Consider the following 18,381-nt stretch of genomic DNA (forward strand, 5'->3'; position numbering starts at 1 on the left):
GTTTTTTAACCTTCTCCTGTAAAACTCACATTTGCAATTCACTCAGCCTACAAACTAACAAAATAAACCTTGCTGCTCAGCTGCTGTGCTCTGTAAGGCTCATGCACACTCACCAGACTGGGAGCAGTTCTGGGTCTCTGGCACAAAAGTGGGAGATTCTTTTGGTACAGTGACAGAAATGGCCAATTAATGCATTTTGAAAACCAACAGTGACAGTTTGAGCTACCAACACAAATGCAGCAGGATTTAAGACATTGATTCTAAACATGACACTTTTGTCCTACACACAAGGTGTAATGTATAAAAATCAGTTTTCTTCCTTCTGAAGGCATGAGGTGGTGAAAGTGTGCGTGGTGGTGCAACTGCTGCAGCGCCCAATAACTGATTGTCCAAGAAAAAACATTCACAAAAATTTTATTAAAAAAATTCCCCTTTCACCTCAAACAAGTGAAGCTTAAGTTCTGTACTACTAGGTTATGTTTAGAAAAATGGAAATAATACAGTAATTTTTGAAGGCTATACATTGTAAAATCCCATAAGTCAGCATAATTTTGGACTGTGCAAGCAAATATAGCAAGTATTTCAGATGTTATTTATTTGGTCCATCAGATGTACAGTATAGTAGTAGTATCTGAGTTTACAAAACATCAAATATAAATAACCTGAAACTGTAACAATACACAAAAATTTGCTTCTTACACTGACATACCAGGCAGTACGAGCTGAAAAACTGGAGTAAATTAACAGTTTTACAGTAATGTACATAGTGCCAGCTGATGTTTAAGAACACTGTTAGAAGGTGGCACTAATTTGCTTTGTTGGATTTTCTTTACTTGTTCAGGGTGTGAAAAATGTTTAGGACTAGGCTAAAAATGTTAATTCTTCAAGCATCTGTGATTTTGTGAATGCTGGAGGTGGAGCAGTCACACTTGCAACATGGCCTCAGAAAGGGATAAGCAAATATGCAGGCAGGCCACGGCTGGGAAATTTTAAAGGTAATCACTGAAAAATAAAAAAATGTAGTTGCTTAAAATGTGGGCATCTGGTGATGGCCCTTTCACTAAACAAAAGCAGAGTTTTTTTGTCCTGTTGTACAATACCTAAAAGGTATTTACACAAAAATACCATGCTGTTTTCATGTTTAGATAAATACTTATCTGTAGGTATTCATAGACTATATTTCCACTACATTTAATATATGGAATACAGAAAAACCTTTCTGAGTCTATTGATACAAGAGCTTTATCATCGAGAGAAACAGACACAAATTATTTGGTATCCACTTTGAACCAAGACCTTAGAGTTAGTCTAGTTCTGGACATTTTTCACATCCCAGCACAATCTGCTGTTACAGTATGACACTATGTGAATCACTTTGCCAAGGGGAGGTTGCCCCAATGCTCTTCATCTTGCTGTTAGCTCAGCACACGCTCTTCGCCCCGACGCACTCGCAGCCTTTCTCTTCAAGTTTCCTCTTGTGGCTCCTGCTCTCCTCCTCGCCCAGGCTGCTGGCAGCCCCCTCATCCTCAGACTCCACGATCATCAGGTCATCCTGCTCCTGCTCAGCCCGAGATCTCTTGGCCCCTCCACACTCACAGCCCTTCTCCAGCTTCCTCTTGCGGCTCCTGCTCTCCGCATCCGCAGCGTTGCTGGAAGTGCCTTCGTCCTCAGAGTCAACGATCACCACGTCCTCCTGCTCTGGAGCTGCAAAAGAGGTGCCTGAGATTCAAATGGATCCTGCAGTGGATGCAGGCTACTCTCAAACCAGTTTTCCTACATAAAAATTGGAGCATTCTTTGCCATGCAACTGCAAGAGTGTCACTGTTGAGTCAGAAATGATACGGAGAAACGAGTGACACACTCCAGGCATTCTCAGAAGGTGCAACCCATTCCTTTTTACACTCTAGTTCACTACAGGTGGACCTGATGAGTCCTTTAATCAAAACACCATCACCATTGGTTAATTAAGAAGCCACCCTTTTGGTAAGCATCCCTATGGGAAAACAGCTGGTTAAAAACAACCTGCAGATTGTTTACAATTCTTTCTCTCCAGCTCCCTCAGACCAATTCATGGGAAAGCTTATCTGGCTTTTTCTCTCTCTGACCAAACTGTCACATCCACACAAGAGTATCTTAAATGTGCCTGAAGTTACTATAAAATATCATTTTCACACGGGTGTTCCTTCTTCACTACAGGTGTGGAAAATACTGCAATAAGCCAAAAATATGGGAAATGCATTAGTTAGCTTGACTTTTTTTTGCATGTACAAAGCAGAAGAATTGCTGCTGTCTGCAGCAGGTGCTGGGAAAAGAAGTTTTGCACACAGCAAGCTCTAGAGCAGCTTCTCCTTTCCCTGCTGCCCTCAGAACTCCAGGAGAGAGAAGTCTCAAAGATGGGGAGAAGCAGAAGGGTGAGCAGATTAACAGAGCTAAAGAATAACAATGGATAGTATGAAGAAGGGGAGAGCCAAATGTGAACTTTCAAGACATCTAGAGGATTTTGTTTGGTTTTAAACACAAATTCACTGTAAAAACATATTACATTATGCAATTTCTAATACAATTTAGAGGAATTTTTAGCAATACTCTTAAAATTTAGTTTTCCCTCAAACAAGAGGGAAGGAACTGCATATTTTGTGTCTTAAATCTGTGTACGTATCTTACAGGCAAAGGAACACCAAGTAAGTAAGAATTTCCAAGTGTATGTACTATACATTTCCGTCCTTTTGTCTCTTTGTAAAAATTGTAAATGTGCATTTTTCTATTTAGCGTTAGTTATACAGAGAGGCAACTTAAATGCCTTTTACTGTGCATTGGCAAAGTTCAATAACACAACTGAAGACAACTTTAACTGGACTGCACTAGAGAAGGACTGCTTTGTTTAATATTGATTACTGCTGATTACCTGTTGATGTTGAGGGCTGTGCTCCATCATCACTACCATTGCTAATGTTCCTGGATGCTGGTTCTGATGGTTTAGGGCCAATTCTTTCAGGGGCATCACCAACAACTTCAAATTCTACATCTTTTTCTAGGTCTTCACTGCAGAAAAATACACATGCTTTTAAACAGCCAGAAAATAAAATCCTGTCTTTTACACAAAAAACAACCCATTCAAGTATTAAAGCATGCTGCAACTGTGACAAAATGAGAAAACATACTGAAAAAGAGGAAAATGTGTTCAGTCCTCTTTTGTAATTTATGCTTTGTCTATTCCTAAACACTATTCCACCCAGTGCTACCAACTCCAAATGCTTAGGAATCAGAAAAAACATTGCCTGAGCTTACCTTTCTTCCTTACCAGCACAGCCCTCCTCCCACTGAACAAGCAGTGTGAATTTCTGTGTGTGGCTGTTACCTCCCCAGGGTTAAACACACACCCCAGTGAGCTCAGAGGGACTTCTGAACACAGCTATCAAGGACAGCATCTATTATCCCAGCAGGCTGGGGTTTTTTTGCCTTTCTAGATTTTAGGGTTTTTAAATTAAATTAGGTTTTTTAAAAAAAAACCTAAAGGGTTTTTTTTTAAATGCCAGTTTCTTGCTTGTCGGTTGCCCCACATGTTAATTTGTTTTTGCAATGTATTCTTATGTTGTGTAACAACAAATTACTGAAATAAACCTCTTTCAGTTATCGCTATAAAAAACAAAACCACAATCAAACAAGACTACAACAAAAAAGACACAAACCAAAACCCCTTAAACTATAATTTAATAAGAAATAACCATTCCTCTTTTGCCTTTATATTTCTTTTCAGCAGCTTAATCTTTGAACTTTGTTCATGTATTTAAATTGTGAGTGAAAAATTCCCTGTGGAACCATTCCGTGTATATACACAAAACACTGATTTCAGAATCCTTACCTGTGAAGCACATTGATTAACAGAGTGTAGTCCTGGAGGAAATCATCTGCTTGTAGTCGACTGCCATTTCGAATTCCAAAGTCTGATAATTTCCTGTGGTTATTTGCTACAAAAACAGTAAAAACCTGCAGTGTACAGAGCTATTTATAGAAAGATCTTTACACCTGAGTAAATATGGAGTACTCCAGAACTTTTATGTAAGAACATATGATTAACATGTATTAGCTACATTTAAATTAAAAGCTGACATTTAAGCCTATTAGGAATTGAAGCTACTTATGATGCTTGATTTATTTCCTCCTCATGCCATCCTGTTCAAGCACTTCACAATTACTGCATTTGGGAATATTTTGGAGATGCTTTGTGGCATCATGAACAGAGCAGCACCTAGGAGCTGGCAAATGCAGGGGTGCCTGTTCCTGAAAGGAATCCTGACACACCAGCTGAGCAGTGCTTTGTGCAGGAAAGCTGAGCTGCACACACAGCTTGCACACAACAGCCCTGGCTGTCCTCAAGCCACTCCAAACACTCACAAACCCTCCTCAAACACTGGTGCACAGGGTGAGCACTGCAATGTCTGCCACACACCTACTCTGCAGAGTCTCTTCCAAGGGTTTGTGTACTCTTATCCCAGACCCTCAGGAGCAAACATACCTTCTGTTTCACCTTCTTCTGAAGAGATCAGAATAGTTCCCTTTCCATCCTCTATTTGTACATCTGGTGCTACCATAGCAAATTTTTCTTTCAGTATCTGAAAATGTAAATATATTAAAATATATTCAATCTCTGACTTAAAAAGATTTATTTAAAAAAACCCTGAATTTCTTGATTTTATTATTCTGGCTCATTTTCAGGCATCTACTGAAAGCCTATACTTTTTTGTTCACTTCCACAAACAAAATTGTTATATTTTTGAGGTCTGATACAGGTTCATATAAGCTAGAAAATTTTCTTTGAATACTTCATAAAATGACAGGATTACAAATCAATTGTGACCACAACTGTAATGTAGCTACTGAACCTTCAACTGAAATGCAAATTTCGTTTTTTTTGCTCTCAGATATGAATAGATTTTAAAACCACCAAAATTTACAAAATACAAACATTCTTTTACATACATACAACATACAACACACATGGGCAAGAAGCATACTGGCTAATCAGCTCTTCTTGTAGCTGAGAGAAATGTATAGTAAATATAAGCAGGAGATGTTAGGTCAAAATACACTGCGTATAATACACTACAGCAAATACCTAATTTTAATAATTTACAGTATTAGATTTGAAATGAAAGCTGTAACTGTAGCTCAAGATTTACCTTATCCTGGAGTGTCAACACAGTAACTTTGTGTGTGTTAAGTTTCACAGTCACTTCTGGCTTACTTGCACATACATAACAACTGGGATTTGGTGGATCCAAAGCACAAGGAACCAACAGCTTCTTCCTGGGATTTGGCTGCTTGTTCAGAAAAATCTTGAGGACAGACAAGAAGAAATCAGGTTATTCTGTAATTAGCAGCATGTCTAAAGCCTCTTTTCCTGCAGATTTCTTGTCCTGTCTGACAGGCTGTGCTGTTTCCTAATCCTCTGTGCTGTGCCTGCTGAGCAGGAGTCTCACAGAACATTTCCATTAACTCATAGGAATTTACAGATCCTTAAGACCTGCACTTCTCTTTTCATTGTGACTGAAAGTTCCCAGCATACTCAGAATCTACTGAAGCAACAAGTGAGAGACAGTAAAACTACACAACAGTGAAAAAATGTTAAATGTAACTTTTAAACAAATAATAAATAGCAGGAAAGCAAAAGCATTTTATTCTCACTTACCGTTCTACACTGATCTATTTTCCCCGACAAAATCTTCAAACCCTCCAGCACTATCAGCCCAGCAATCACTGCATTGGTAGTGGCTATAGCTGGGATTATATTTCCTGCCATTGCTGCAAAACAAACCAGAATGCAGATTTTTAACAGCAGAAGAAAAAAAGAAGATTGTAATTTAAATAAAACAATGTTCCATTTTATCCTTACACTTGATATCAAATCTGCTCTTCATGTTCATTCCAAAAACATGCATCCTGAGGTTTGCAGCAGCAGTGACAAAATCCATGGCAGAAGGGTCATCCTAAAAAGAAGTCAATACAAAAAACATTTTAAAAATTTAAAAATCAGATTACTCACTGGAAGGAGTTTGCTACACATGGTTCCTATAACCTTAAAAACCAGAATTAAAATAAAAAACAAACCTGTACAAAATTCCATTTCAAATTCAATATACTTCCTCTTTCAGATGGTGTACTCAGATCAGTAACACTTTAAATACTAACTACAGATTCTAAACATGTATTTTATTGGCAAATTAGTATATATGTACTAATAAAATACCTTGTACATTATAAAAATGTTTAAATCCTAAGTCTTACAATGTTTCAAACATTTTCAACATTGAATTTTAACTGTGAATCAGTTTCAAACTCTGGGTGTTTCAGAGAGAAGTATTTGTAAAATTGGTTGTAGTAATATTCTAATATTTTGTGCCCCCCATTTACAGACTGCTTTTTCTTATGCCAAATGATAACTGACTGAAGTGATACTGTGTGTGGTGATAAAAGAGAAAATTCTCCTCTTCAACAGAATTTGTGCTGCACACCTATCATCAGCTGATTGCTCACAACTCAGTAAACCCCCAGCTACTGACACCTGGCGAAGAGCATGCACTGGAAACACATAAGGGAAAAATGAAGCTGCATTATTTAAATATTTTCAAAAATCAAAACACGACAAATACTTGTGAATTTGTGCTTTTATGAGCTGGAGAATTTGATGAATGAAGTAATTCACAGCACAGCAGTTAATCCCTACCCTGAGTGAGTTACACAATATAGTGTTTAAAGAATGAATTTGTTTACATATGGAAACTGTTTCCATAAGGTGTCAGATAGTTTTGTGTCAAGTAGTATCACTTGTAAGGACACTGAATGAGCCCAACTAACACTTGTATTACCCATGCAGAGTTCACACGTGGCAAACTAACCTTATCCCATATAAGAGCTTCTCCATCAGCCTTCTCAGCCAGGTGAAGACTCAGGGTTTTAACACTCTTTGAAAACAGGTCTGCATAGCTCCTGACATTGAGAACCTGCTGATCCTTCAGCACTGCAGAGCTCTCATTCTGCTGGTCAGGCATGTTTTGCTCTTTGGGGAAAAGGAGAAAAAAAAAATCAGGAATATTTGTAAATTCCACAGAAGTTATCTCAAATAACTTTCCAATTTCAGCAGAATTCAGTATTTTCTAAATTGAAGAACAATATCCTTAACCTACAGTAGCATTTTATAACATTTTATAACAAATCTGCATTTAAAACTGCAATTACAGCTATGCCATCAGTCACCTAAACACAAATTACAGCAAACATAAATTTTCAACCAACTTGCAGACATAAATCTTATAAGTGCTTACAGTAAGGTGTCCTAGAATAAGCTGACATAATTTTGTTAAATATGTATTTTCTACTGCCAATACTGAGCATCTAAAACAACAACTGCAAAACAGTCTTAGACAAAGTGTTGTCTATACAGAGAAAAATTTGAAATCTTCAGGAAATGTAAAGAATTAATATGTTCATTATCAGATCTCAACTGTGGCAGTAAAAAAAAAAGTAAATATCACAGATGCATTAATAAACAGCAGGTATTATTTACAAATGTACAGTAGGAGGAGGGACAGTTACCTTGCTTTTGTACCTCAGCCCAGTCCAGTGGCACTGGAGGCTTTCTTTTCCTCCACAGCTTATCCATTGTCAGCAGATATCTAATGTCATCTTTGAAAAGCTGGAAACATGAAAAAAAAAAATCAAATTAAAGGGAGGAAAAAAGACACTGAAAAACTAGCATTACATTGATGAGGTCATGATTTTCTCCTTGACAGTATTTTCAACTACATAAAAACAGATTCTACAATCTTAGTCCCTACTGTCTAACACTCACTGCATAGAGCAGACATAGCTCTGATTGATCTGGGGAGGAGTACAGTGAAAAATCAAGAAACAATAGTTCAAAGAGTGCTTTACCTGTCTATTGAAGCCATCCCTACAGTTCTTTGTATGCCCTCTCTGAGACAAATGAATGAACATGCCAATGAATTCCCAAAGCAAAGTTAATGCTACCTATGAACATTACATTCAAGCTCATTTCCTCTATTTATCCACTTTCAGTAACTGTGTAGAACAAAAACAACTAAATCAGTTTGTCTTTCCTTATGCCAGAGCCTGATATTGCACAGATGACTGACAGCTTTTAGGTCATCAGATTGGTTCTGATTATGCCCAGTGCAATTCCAGAGGTCAAACAGACCCTTTCCCATGAAAAGTAATGCTCAAGTTTGATTTAACTTTACACAACCTCATGCATTTCAAATAAAGACATTTATTTGGTATAAAGAACATACCTTAGTAAAAAGTTTAACTGGATCATAGCCAGTGGATTTAGCCCACTCCTTAGTTGAAACACGTTTAATCTCACCATCTTCATTGGATGCTAGTGCTCTGGCTTCTGCTTCTGCTGGCTCCCCTGTTCACAAAGTGATAAACAGTATTTTAAATTAAAAAAAAAAAAAATCCCATCCAAATATTACCCCCAGAGTCAATTACCAAAATTATGCAGGGAGCATAAAATGGTTTTATTGCACCCAACAAAAGCTGAATTAGGCACAGTGTGTTTGCTCCTCTTTGCCTCTGAAACTGCAACTCACCCACTTAACCTGGTATCACCCAAGTCCTTTATTGGCAGAAACAATGAACAATTGTTTTCCACTAATTTTCTCCACATAATGTTGCTACTTCAGAAATGTCTTACCAGTCCTTTCAGCAGTCTCTTTTCTGGCTAAAGAGTCTTAGTTTGGTTGGGTTTTTAAAATAAACATAAAAATCGGTTTCCTATCTCTGGTTCTTTTTAAACAAAAAAATCTCTTTAAAGATACAAATAATTTTCTTTCTTTCCTAGTCACCTCCAACAACTGCTATCATGACTTCTAATAATCAGATTGATGTTTTTATAGAACTATTTATTAACATCTTGACTAAATGAGAAAAATCAACTCAGAGACCATCACTTTATGTGTAAATTTGGGAATGTTTCCCCTCTTTCACCAATGCATTATTTCATATTTATCTGCCTCATCTACCATTGTCCAGTTATTCTGTATTGCAAAGCTTTTTACTACTTTTTGAAGTTAGGTCTCATCTTTTTGACTCTGAGTGACTTTGCCTAATCATCTGTGCTGAACAGCACACATCTCCCATCTGAGACTCCTCCAATCACCATTTACCTTTATCATTCAAGTAGTTTATCCACTTCAGGATCTTCAGCCATTTTTGTCCCTTTTGGCTGCTTATGTCCCTCAGATTCCACTCAACAGTTTTTGGATCTGCCCCCTGGACATTCAGAGCAGCCTAAAGCAGACACACTCTACACAGGCTTGCTGATTCCTTCCATGGCCCCACAGAGCCCTGCTGGGACAACTTCCCTTATAAATGTTCCATTAACTCTTCCCTGGATGTCCTGATTTGGACTGGGAGAGTTAATTTTCTTTCTAGTAGGTAGTCTGGTGTGTGTTTTGGGTTCTGCAGGAGATGCTGTTGGTGACAGGCTGATGTTTCAGCTGCTGCCAAGAGGTGACTCCAAGTTAGGGACTTTTCAGTTTCCTGTGCTCTGCACAAGGAGCTGGGAGGGAGCAGAGCCAGCACAGCTGCCCTGAACAGAGCACAGGGATTTCCAGACCTCAGAACATCCTACTCAGCACAGAAACTGGGGGAGCTGGCTGGGAGGGGCTGATCTCTGCCTGGGGACTGGCTGAGCAGCCACTGGCCAGTGGGCAGTCACTTGTTTGTCTTGAGTTTTATTCCCCCTCTCTTTATTCCAGTTGTGATCAATAGCATTACACATTTATTTCCATTATTAGCTGCTCTTAGCCCAGCCTGTGAGGCTCCCTAATTTTGTGTGGTTCTCCCTGCTCTGGGCAGGGCAGTGAGTGAAGTGTGCAGTGCTGAGCTGCCAGCTGGGGTCAAACGGGGACAGTGCCCCCCTGTGTGACCACAGCACCCTGACCGTGGGCAGTCTGTCACTGCAGACACCAGGCTCCAGCTCAGCACTCCTGTGACTGCCCTGCTGTCTCTACTTAAATAAGTGGCATTGCATTTGCTACCTGTCAACTACCTCAGCCATTGTTTTGAGTGATTTTCTATTGCCACTCTTGTTAAGACTCAGCTATTTCATTCTGCACTTCCTGTAGGAACAACCTGTCCAGTGATCACTATCTGATGCTCAAAGCATTTGAAGAGTCGGAGGATCCTCTAAGCTCCCCCTCCCAAGTCCATTCATCTATCAAAGTATCCAAAAGAAGCAACCAACAATGATGCTTATTCACCTCATAAGAACTATGATAACTGTCCTTACAGAGAAATAATGAATGGCTGTAAAAATATCACTCAAAATGGACACACTTCCTATGTAGATTAATGCTCAAGTGTTGCAGGCTAGAAAAGCTCAAACACAATTCCTGAAGTGTCCTTGCAAACCCTCAGCAAGGAGTGGGAAATGCAGAGTGACTACAAATACCACTCAGTACTCTGTTCCAAAAACAAGCCTCCCAGAGGCCAGAAACAGAATCTTCTTTAAAGCAAATTGAGCTGAACTCTCTAAGCTTAAGAAATGTACAGAAAGGAGTCATAATCTCTGAAACAGAACATTTCAGTAACAGGGTAAGCCACCAGTTATATCACACTCACAGGCAGCTTCAGGATCAGCTCTGTCAGGAGAGACTTCTTGATCAGCATCCTCTTCTCCAAACAACTGGCTATATAATAATTAAGAACAACAAGACCAGAATTTCAGCATATGTGGTTAAAGACTCATATTTGCTAATGGATATATATTAACTTTATGATTCCTGCTTTCATACAGACTGCCACTTCATACATTGCTTTTTAACATGCTGGGATTCATCACACGTGGACTTAACATGGGCAACACAAAATGCCCAATGCAAAAATTAATTCAGCAAAACACTTTTCTGTAAAACTCACTCAGTAGCTCACCCAATATTCAGCCTAACATTTACACTGCAGTACTAAATGCATTTTTAGAACCTCTGGGATATCCAAGATTCCAACAAACTTGTTAAAATATGCATTAAACTGAAAAATGTGCTTACTTCATACAAAGATGAATAGTAAACCAATCTTAACCTACACTGCTGTGCCAAACTACTCTGCCAGATTTTTTGTGCTATTAGAGCAAGGCCTAAATACTAATCAACCTTCCATCTTTATAACCACCCCAGCACCCAGGTCAAGGAACTGGAGGTTTCACCATAATCTATCTAAATCAATTAAAAATGAATTTAAAATCCATTATAATATTTTTTTTAAAGTGTGTCAATTTTGTTTCTTTCTCTGTATGTTTAGAAACCAGAAGAATAAACTTTTTTAAAGGATGTTTCTTTAAAAAAGTCACTTACTTGAACAAATACTTGGCCCACACAATGCAATGGATAGGCTCTGAGGGCGTGTTTCGGATGGTGCAGCCTGGGAAAGTTTTCTGAGTTGGTTTAGGCTGACATTCATAACATTCTGTCACTCCCTGGTGAAAAATGAAGCATTTATTTGTCACTCTGAGAAGGCTACTGATCATTTGGGCTATTAACAGATGAGCTGTAACTCTATCTCCAAACACCCCCTCCCTGTTGTCCAAAATAGCCAATGGCAAGGGAGACACCCCCCTAACCTTTTTGATAACAGTTACTTGTCCAAGGTAGCCTGCAGTTCCACTCTCTATAAGAGGAATATCAGCAGCCAGACACATCCTGTTCACATGGTTACGGGCAGCTGCAAATCAAGAGGGTTTTAAAGAAAAAATTTGAATAGTTAAGAAAAAAAGAAGTTTTGCTTCTCCAAATTCAAACTAGCATCCTATGCACTTATCTTTAACATACCTTGTTTCTCTATAGAGCATTTTCCCAAAGCCCCATTTCCCATTCTCACATGGACATCAATAAACACAGCAAACCAGCTGACTACAGCCACCCTGCACCCACAGTACCCAGCAGGTCCCATGAAGCAGAATTAGCAGGGCACATTTCCTTTCAGAGCACCTGCAGAAGCACTAACCACCCCTTCACTCTCTAGCAAAGCCCACGAGGCTCAGTGCAGCTGCAGATGGGTTAGGAGGATGCTTGTTATTCAAAGGACACTGCAGCAGGGAAGGAGCTACATGTGCAATAGAAAATCATAGTGAAAACTTCACCTCTGTTATCCAGAGCATTCATAACCAACGTAAACTGGCGGAAGAACTCTACGTTATAGTCAGGGCTATGGAAAACAAAAACAACATTTCAAATGGCACATCCAAGCTCTTGGTTATTACTGCACAACAGAAACTCTACACATGCAACCAATGTGATAAATTACACATCTTACACGTTTATAAATTTAGCTACCCTTTAACTGCCCCATTTGTCTTCCACCCACTTTAAAGCTGGGTGAAAGCATGAATTTTATGCTGCTGGAAGGAAGCTACTGCAATTAGCACTAATTTGACCAATGAAACAGGCAGACAAGGGAAAGTGATTAAACTACTCTGACCTAATGAGTAAATTGGCTGAGCTGTGGTAACTGACCTTAAAAACCATCAGCTGTAGCTAAAACATGCACACTGTAATTACCACAGCCCATCAGACTGTGCATAATTCATTGTGCTCTGATAGCTCCACTGGTTTGGCTGTGTGGCCATACCCTGAGGAGCCAACATATGGCACCTTAAATCCTGACACTTCAGTTATCTTTATGGTGCATTTTTCTGACTGAAACAAGAAGGTGCAGAAGAAGAGAGAGAAAAGAGGAAACAGGATTAACAGTTTCAGGAGAAGGAAGCAGTGAGTCAGTGTTTCACTGGCTAACAGCAACATCAGAGTTCAAACCCCCATGGTACAGAATATTAATTTTTTTAGAAACTGGAGCAAATATAAATTAAAACATGGGGAACAGCTAATGGAAACCTACATAATCTTGTACTCTACTCATTGGTTGCAGCTCATAAAGACTAAATTTCAACAGCTTGGGGCATATATAAATGACAGTTACCTACACACACACAGAGGACTTAATTTTGTTAATCACAGTCTCAAGATTCACATGTGTCTTAATTTAATTATTGCTCAAGACTTCAGGACATCCTTACAGAGTAGAAACTCATATGGCAAATGTTGCCAATAAAATGAAAAACAGACACAAACAAATTACTAGAGCTTACTACCAGAGCTTAAAACCCATGCAAAAGCCACACTCCCACTCAAGTGCATGGTAGTTCACATTTACAGCTATTTCTCCTTACTGAGGAAGCTTTGCAAAATATCTTAAAGCACACCATTGCAGCATTTAAATAACACAGTACTTGCAAATCAAACATGTAATTAGAGCTTAAAACCAAACATACTTCATGATGCTATCATGGTAAGCTATAATATTAGCTTCTGGACAAAACTGTAACACGCTTTCCTTGGCAACCTAGAAACAAAACAAAAAAAAAAGAAAACAAAAAAAACACTTATTATTTCTTCCTTCCTTCTAAAAGACAGAATTGATACCAGCTGTGTATTGAGTAAGTTGACTACCTTAAGAGATTTAAATATTTTAATAATGAAATGCTGTGGATAGCCATGATCAGCCAACCAACACTTACCTCCTCCCAGCAGAAACTAAACTGTACATGTTTCTAACACTATCCATAAAATAATACTGAGTAATGAGCCTTGAGCTTTGACTTTTTCCTTACCTGTGATTTTGATCTTCCAACATGTTTCTTCTGAAACAGAAACTGTCTGTTGAGATTGCTGACATCAATAGTATCCAAATCAATCTACAAACACACAAGAGAGGCATTTCACTTTCATAGGTACAAAAGGAACAAAACCAGTAACACAGTTTGAAGAAAAGACAGTTGGCCAAAATGCAGAAACTTCACAGATCCCTTCTCAGCCCTTTCAGGTGTCACATCAGGACACCTGAGGAGGCACAAGTGGTCACCTGTGGCTGCTGGCAGGGGACTGTGAAGGAGGGCAGGTTACATGAGAACAAAGTTTCTGCAGAGATCCCTGCTGAAACTGCAGAGTCACCACCCCTGGCCCTGCTCGCACAGGATGGAGATTTCAGCAGCAGTTCCTGAGGAGCAGAGCACAAGCTGGGTGGGAAATGCAGAAATCCATCAGACAGGTCCTGGCAGCCCCTCCGTGCATGGCCCACCCTGAGCCCAGGAAAGGCCCCACACCAGCTGGGCCTTCCCCTTCACAGGGCACCTCTGTAAAGGTGGTGCTGCTCAGCCATCTCACACACACTGCAGGGCAAAAGCTTTCACTGCCTGAACCCACAATAACTGCCTCAGTGCACACTAACAAATGATAAAGTCCACTTATAAAAAAGAAATCCAATCACACAATCAAAAAGTTTAAAAACACACAGCACAGAGCACACAAAGGATGCCATGACTGCAATTCCCCTAAGAGCTATGCTTCCATTCATTAATATATACACAGGAACAGCAGAAATCCCACAAGAATTAACAAGATTTAACTAGAGCTCTGACATTTATTCCTACCTTTGTTACCACCACTTTTTGTGCAATTAAAGATTCTTTGATCAACAACTCTTGTTAGAAGTCTTCTCCCGTCCTTAACATTTTAATGAGGGGAGTGAGAGTTTTGCTGAGATATTTCAGAGATTTTTCTGAGATATATCAGAGATATCTCTCCCAAATTCCCCCAGGGGATGCTGACATACTCAGCACAGGAACACCTTCAGCCACCCAGAGAGCACTCAGACTGTGCAGTGTGAACTTGAAACGTGACTGCTCAGGCTGTTCGCACAAGCTCCTGACTTTATTAATTCAGGTTTAACCAAACCTGAGTTATGAATAAAGCTCAGTACACACTCAATGAACATCTCTGCACCAGAGATCCAAACCCCAGCATTTATCTACCTCTTCTCTCAAGGGAGTATTTTCAACAGAAGGAACTAAAAACTGCAATAGCTACAGAGTTTTATTTAAACAATTAATAAAAGCACCTGTGGATACAGAGCAAACAAAAAGATAAAACGTTTTGAAAATATAGAGCTGAGAGTGTAAACATTCCTACCACTGTAACACAGTAACTATCCATAGTCTGGTCTCTTTTCATGAAAACAGTATTTGGATAATTCACATTTCTACCTCTGTTCCCTCCTCAAAAGACACACAGCTTGCTTAGTCCAAAGCCAGAAAGCCCAAGAACTTCAAGGGAAAACAATAAAGTGCAAAACTCTGTTAAAACCTTCACTACCCAGAAAGCTTTGAATATTTCAACTGGAGAAGATGACAAGCAACATCAGCTCCTGCTGAGAACAAGAATTACAATTAAAGGGAGTTCTCCACACAGAAAACTTGAGACCACTAGACCTCAACAGAAGCTCCAGTCTAGCTAAGAATGATGAGAATTTAACAGCTCACTTATAAGGCAACTACACTGCTCCTATTTTGGTAATTGGAGAAAAAGGCATCATCACTTAACAACTTTTATTCATGCTCTTAATTCAGACCTGGATCTGAAAAAAACATAATTTTGTTCTTCATTCTCAGGGCAAGGGTATGCCTTTTGACACTATACTTAAGTCTCATATTAGTTAGTTGTCTGGTATTAAAAACTACTGATTTTATTTTGGTATTAATATTCTTTTTTAAAAAAAAGCACAACTTACTTATAAAAAGTATTTCCAGATGTTCCAGTTTGCTAATATTTATTAACCGAGGAAAACTCTCGACAATATCACAAATGTTGACAAAAGCACTTTATTCTGCTAATAGCAAATTCCCTCTTTGTGTAAAAAGTCTTCTTTTGCTCTCACCTTGTCTTGTACCCACCTGTTATTAAAACATTATTTTTATCAAAACTGCCAGCAATATGGTCACATGAAGGCAGAGCCAACATGTATTTAAGTTAAGGGGGTGCCCCCAGTCAGCCTGGAAAGGCAATGCCAACCCCCAAACCATAACAAGGGAAACAAAAAGCACACCCCGATGAGATTTATGCCTAATGACTAAATGGAAAACCAGGAGCTTTAAGCTGGACTGTAATGGACTGCAGGAGTACACAACTGACACAGCAGAGCAGTGGGGAAAAGGAGAGGAACAGTGCAGAAAATGCTTCCACTCCTCTGCAGTTATTTATTTCCCTGGTGCAATGTTCACATTGGATAGGCTCTCAAACCAAAAGGAAAATTTGGGATTAAACATATTCTACAAGTTCTAAAAGCATTCCAGTAGGAAAGCCCAAGGTGTAAGAAGAACAAGGCAAACCAGTAAGTGTTTTCTTCTAGAAGCTGATGTGGTTTTAGATACGAGCTGCTCTGCTCAACAAGTCTGGCTGCAAACCCAAACTCCTCACAACCTGTCACAAAACTCTCAGATGTGACTCCTGGGCACGTTACTAAAAAGGTACTGAAGGAAACAGACCTCTGTTCTAGCTGGATGTAAAACCATTTGGTCTTCTTTACTACAATACAGGTCTGGACACCACGCAATCATAGTTTCACCAGCAGTATTTCTCTCGATCTCTTTTCATTATTACCCTCTCACATCTGCCCTTCCCGCACGCGTTCACAGATTAATATCTGGAAGCAAAAGTGAAAGCAGGAGCCCGCGGGAAGCGCCAGCGCTGACGGGTTTACAGCCCGGGATCTGCAAGCGCAGTTCACCCCTCCGGGGGTTCCTCGCTGCGATTCCTCCCCGTCCCGCACCCCCAGCCCCGGCAAAGGCGGCACTCGGCACAACTAAAGACTTCCAAGACATCGCCGGCAGCGAGCGCGGCACAGCGCGGTGTCCCGGGCGGTTCCACCCGCGGGCTGCTTCGGCCGTGCCAGGAAGGGGCCTGAGCTCGGCGGGGGAAGGAGGAGCTCCCAGCCCGGCGGGAGCCCGGCCCGAGGGGGGCGGCGATGGCGCGCAGGCCGCGGCCCCTTTGTGGCGCCCGGCCCGGCGGTCCCGCGGTGGCGCGGGCGGGCCGGGGCGCTTTCAAACCGCGCACGCACCGCGGCGGCGGAGCGGCCCCGCCAACACCGCGGCCCCCGAGCGGCACCCGCGGCCCCGGGCTCGGCCTCCCCCCGCCCGCCAGCCCGCCCGCCCCGGCTCCCGCCCCGGCATCGACCCGCACCACGTAAATGTTGCTGAAGCCGGTGAGCACCAGGTTCTTGAGCAGCTCGCAGCCGATGCCGCCGGCCCCCACCACCAGGACCCGCGCCTGGGACACGGCCTGCGCCAGCTCGGGGCGCAGCGGCCCCGACAGCGCCGCCGCCATGACGGACACGGCGGCGGCTCCGCGCGCCTCCTCTCGGGCCCGCCGCGACTGAGCGCCGCCCGCGAGCGCGCAGCGCCCCCTGGCGCCCCGGAGGGCCCCGCGCTGCCCGGGAACGCCGCGGCGGGCCGGGCCGGAGGGCCGCGGGTTCGAGCCCCGCTGCCGCCGAGAGCCCCGCACGCCTGGTGCAACAGCGGATTCTTATTTGTTTTGCTAATTTTTAATATATAATATTAAAATATATATAGTCTATATTATATCATATTAATTTAAATTAAAATAAGTTTATTATTAATATAATATAACAATTTATATAACTATTATAATATAATCCCATGTAACAGCAGATCTTATTGTTGCTATTTAATAGATAATTATAATATGAATGTAATATTGTCGTATATATATCATTATTAATAAAATAGTTATTATTAAACTATATATAAACAATTTTAATTTGAACTATATATATATAGTGCCCGACTCTGGTGCAAAATCAAATCTTATTATTGCTATTTTATATTATATTAAACTATAAATATATCGTTTAATATACTCTATTAAATTAATAATTATTATTAACAAATAATAGCAATTTATTTGAACTATATATAATATAGTGCCCCGCACTCCTGGTGCAACAGCAGATTCTTATTTGTTTTGCTAATTTCTAACACATAATATTAAACTGTAATATTATATTATTAAATAAAATTAAAATTAGTTTATATATTAAACTATAATATATAAACAATTTTAATATTGAACTACATATATTATCATTCAATATTAAAATTGAACTATACATATTAAATATATTTATGTTTAAGATTTTTTAATATATTATATTATTATGAAGAGAGCTCAAGTAGCATTTGGAAAATGCTCCCAAGCACATGGCAGGATTCATTGGGTGTCCTGAGCAGGGCCAAGACTTGAAGATCCTGATGGGTCCCCTCCAACTCAGCATATTCTATGATATTTATAATATATCATATTTATTTTTATGACTTAACCTAAGTTAACTAACTTGCCCCAGAAGTTGACATGGTAAGCTACAATTCTTCCTTAAAAACACAGTTTTGCCAGCATTCCATCACTCGTGTGGAATTTCCTCTCCTGCCCACCTCCCCTTATTTTAAACCCA

The 18,381-nt window shown here is 40.2% G+C and overlaps 1 protein-coding gene across 3 annotated transcripts; it reads right to left on the reverse strand.

Annotated features, from left to right (window-relative positions):
• Positions 1-398: 398 nt before the first annotated feature.
• UBA2 (ubiquitin like modifier activating enzyme 2) lies at positions 399-17,255 on the reverse strand. 3 transcript variants are annotated; one of them, XM_064723079.1, is made up of 17 exons: positions 17,094-17,255; positions 13,691-13,774; positions 13,352-13,422; positions 12,164-12,228; positions 11,645-11,745; positions 11,379-11,500; positions 10,648-10,715; positions 8,310-8,431; positions 7,594-7,693; positions 6,897-7,057; positions 5,894-5,987; positions 5,690-5,802; positions 5,181-5,336; positions 4,517-4,613; positions 3,863-3,968; positions 2,906-3,042; positions 399-1,704 (listed from the first exon to the last, which is right to left on the reverse strand). In XM_064723079.1, the coding sequence occupies exons 1-17, from the start codon at positions 17,235-17,237 to the stop codon at positions 1,421-1,423; spliced, it is 2,025 nt and encodes a 674-aa protein (XP_064579149.1). In that variant the 5' UTR covers positions 17,238-17,255; the 3' UTR covers positions 399-1,420. The 3 variants fall into 3 exon arrangements, with proteins under 3 accessions (XP_064579149.1, XP_064579150.1, XP_064579151.1); XM_064723080.1 differs by lacking the exon at positions 17,094-17,255 and adding an exon at positions 16,400-16,441; XM_064723081.1 differs by lacking the exons at positions 13,352-13,422; positions 17,094-17,255 and having other exon boundaries at positions 13,691-13,768.
• Positions 17,256-18,381: the final 1,126 nt, after the last annotated feature.

This window comes from Zonotrichia leucophrys, chromosome 11, assembly GCF_028769735.1.
Source record: "Zonotrichia leucophrys gambelii isolate GWCS_2022_RI chromosome 11, RI_Zleu_2.0, whole genome shotgun sequence".
NCBI lineage: Eukaryota > Metazoa > Chordata > Aves > Passeriformes > Passerellidae > Zonotrichia > Zonotrichia leucophrys.

What these genes read in the sequence shown, in the direction of transcription:
- UBA2 (XM_064723079.1), bottom strand. Translation starts at nt 17,237, where the DNA reads ATGGCGGCGGCGCTGTCGGGGCCGCTGCGCCCCGAGCTGGCGCAGGCC. An exon ending in TTGGAAGATCAAAATCACAG is followed by an intron (nt 13,423 to 13,690) that starts GTAAGGAAAAAG and finishes TTTTGTTTCTAG; the next exon opens with GTTGCCAAGGAAAGCGTGTT. An exon ending in TTAATCAATGTGCTTCACAG is followed by an intron (nt 3,043 to 3,862) that starts GTAAGGATTCTG and finishes ATTTTTCTGCAG; the next exon opens with TGAAGACCTAGAAAAAGATG.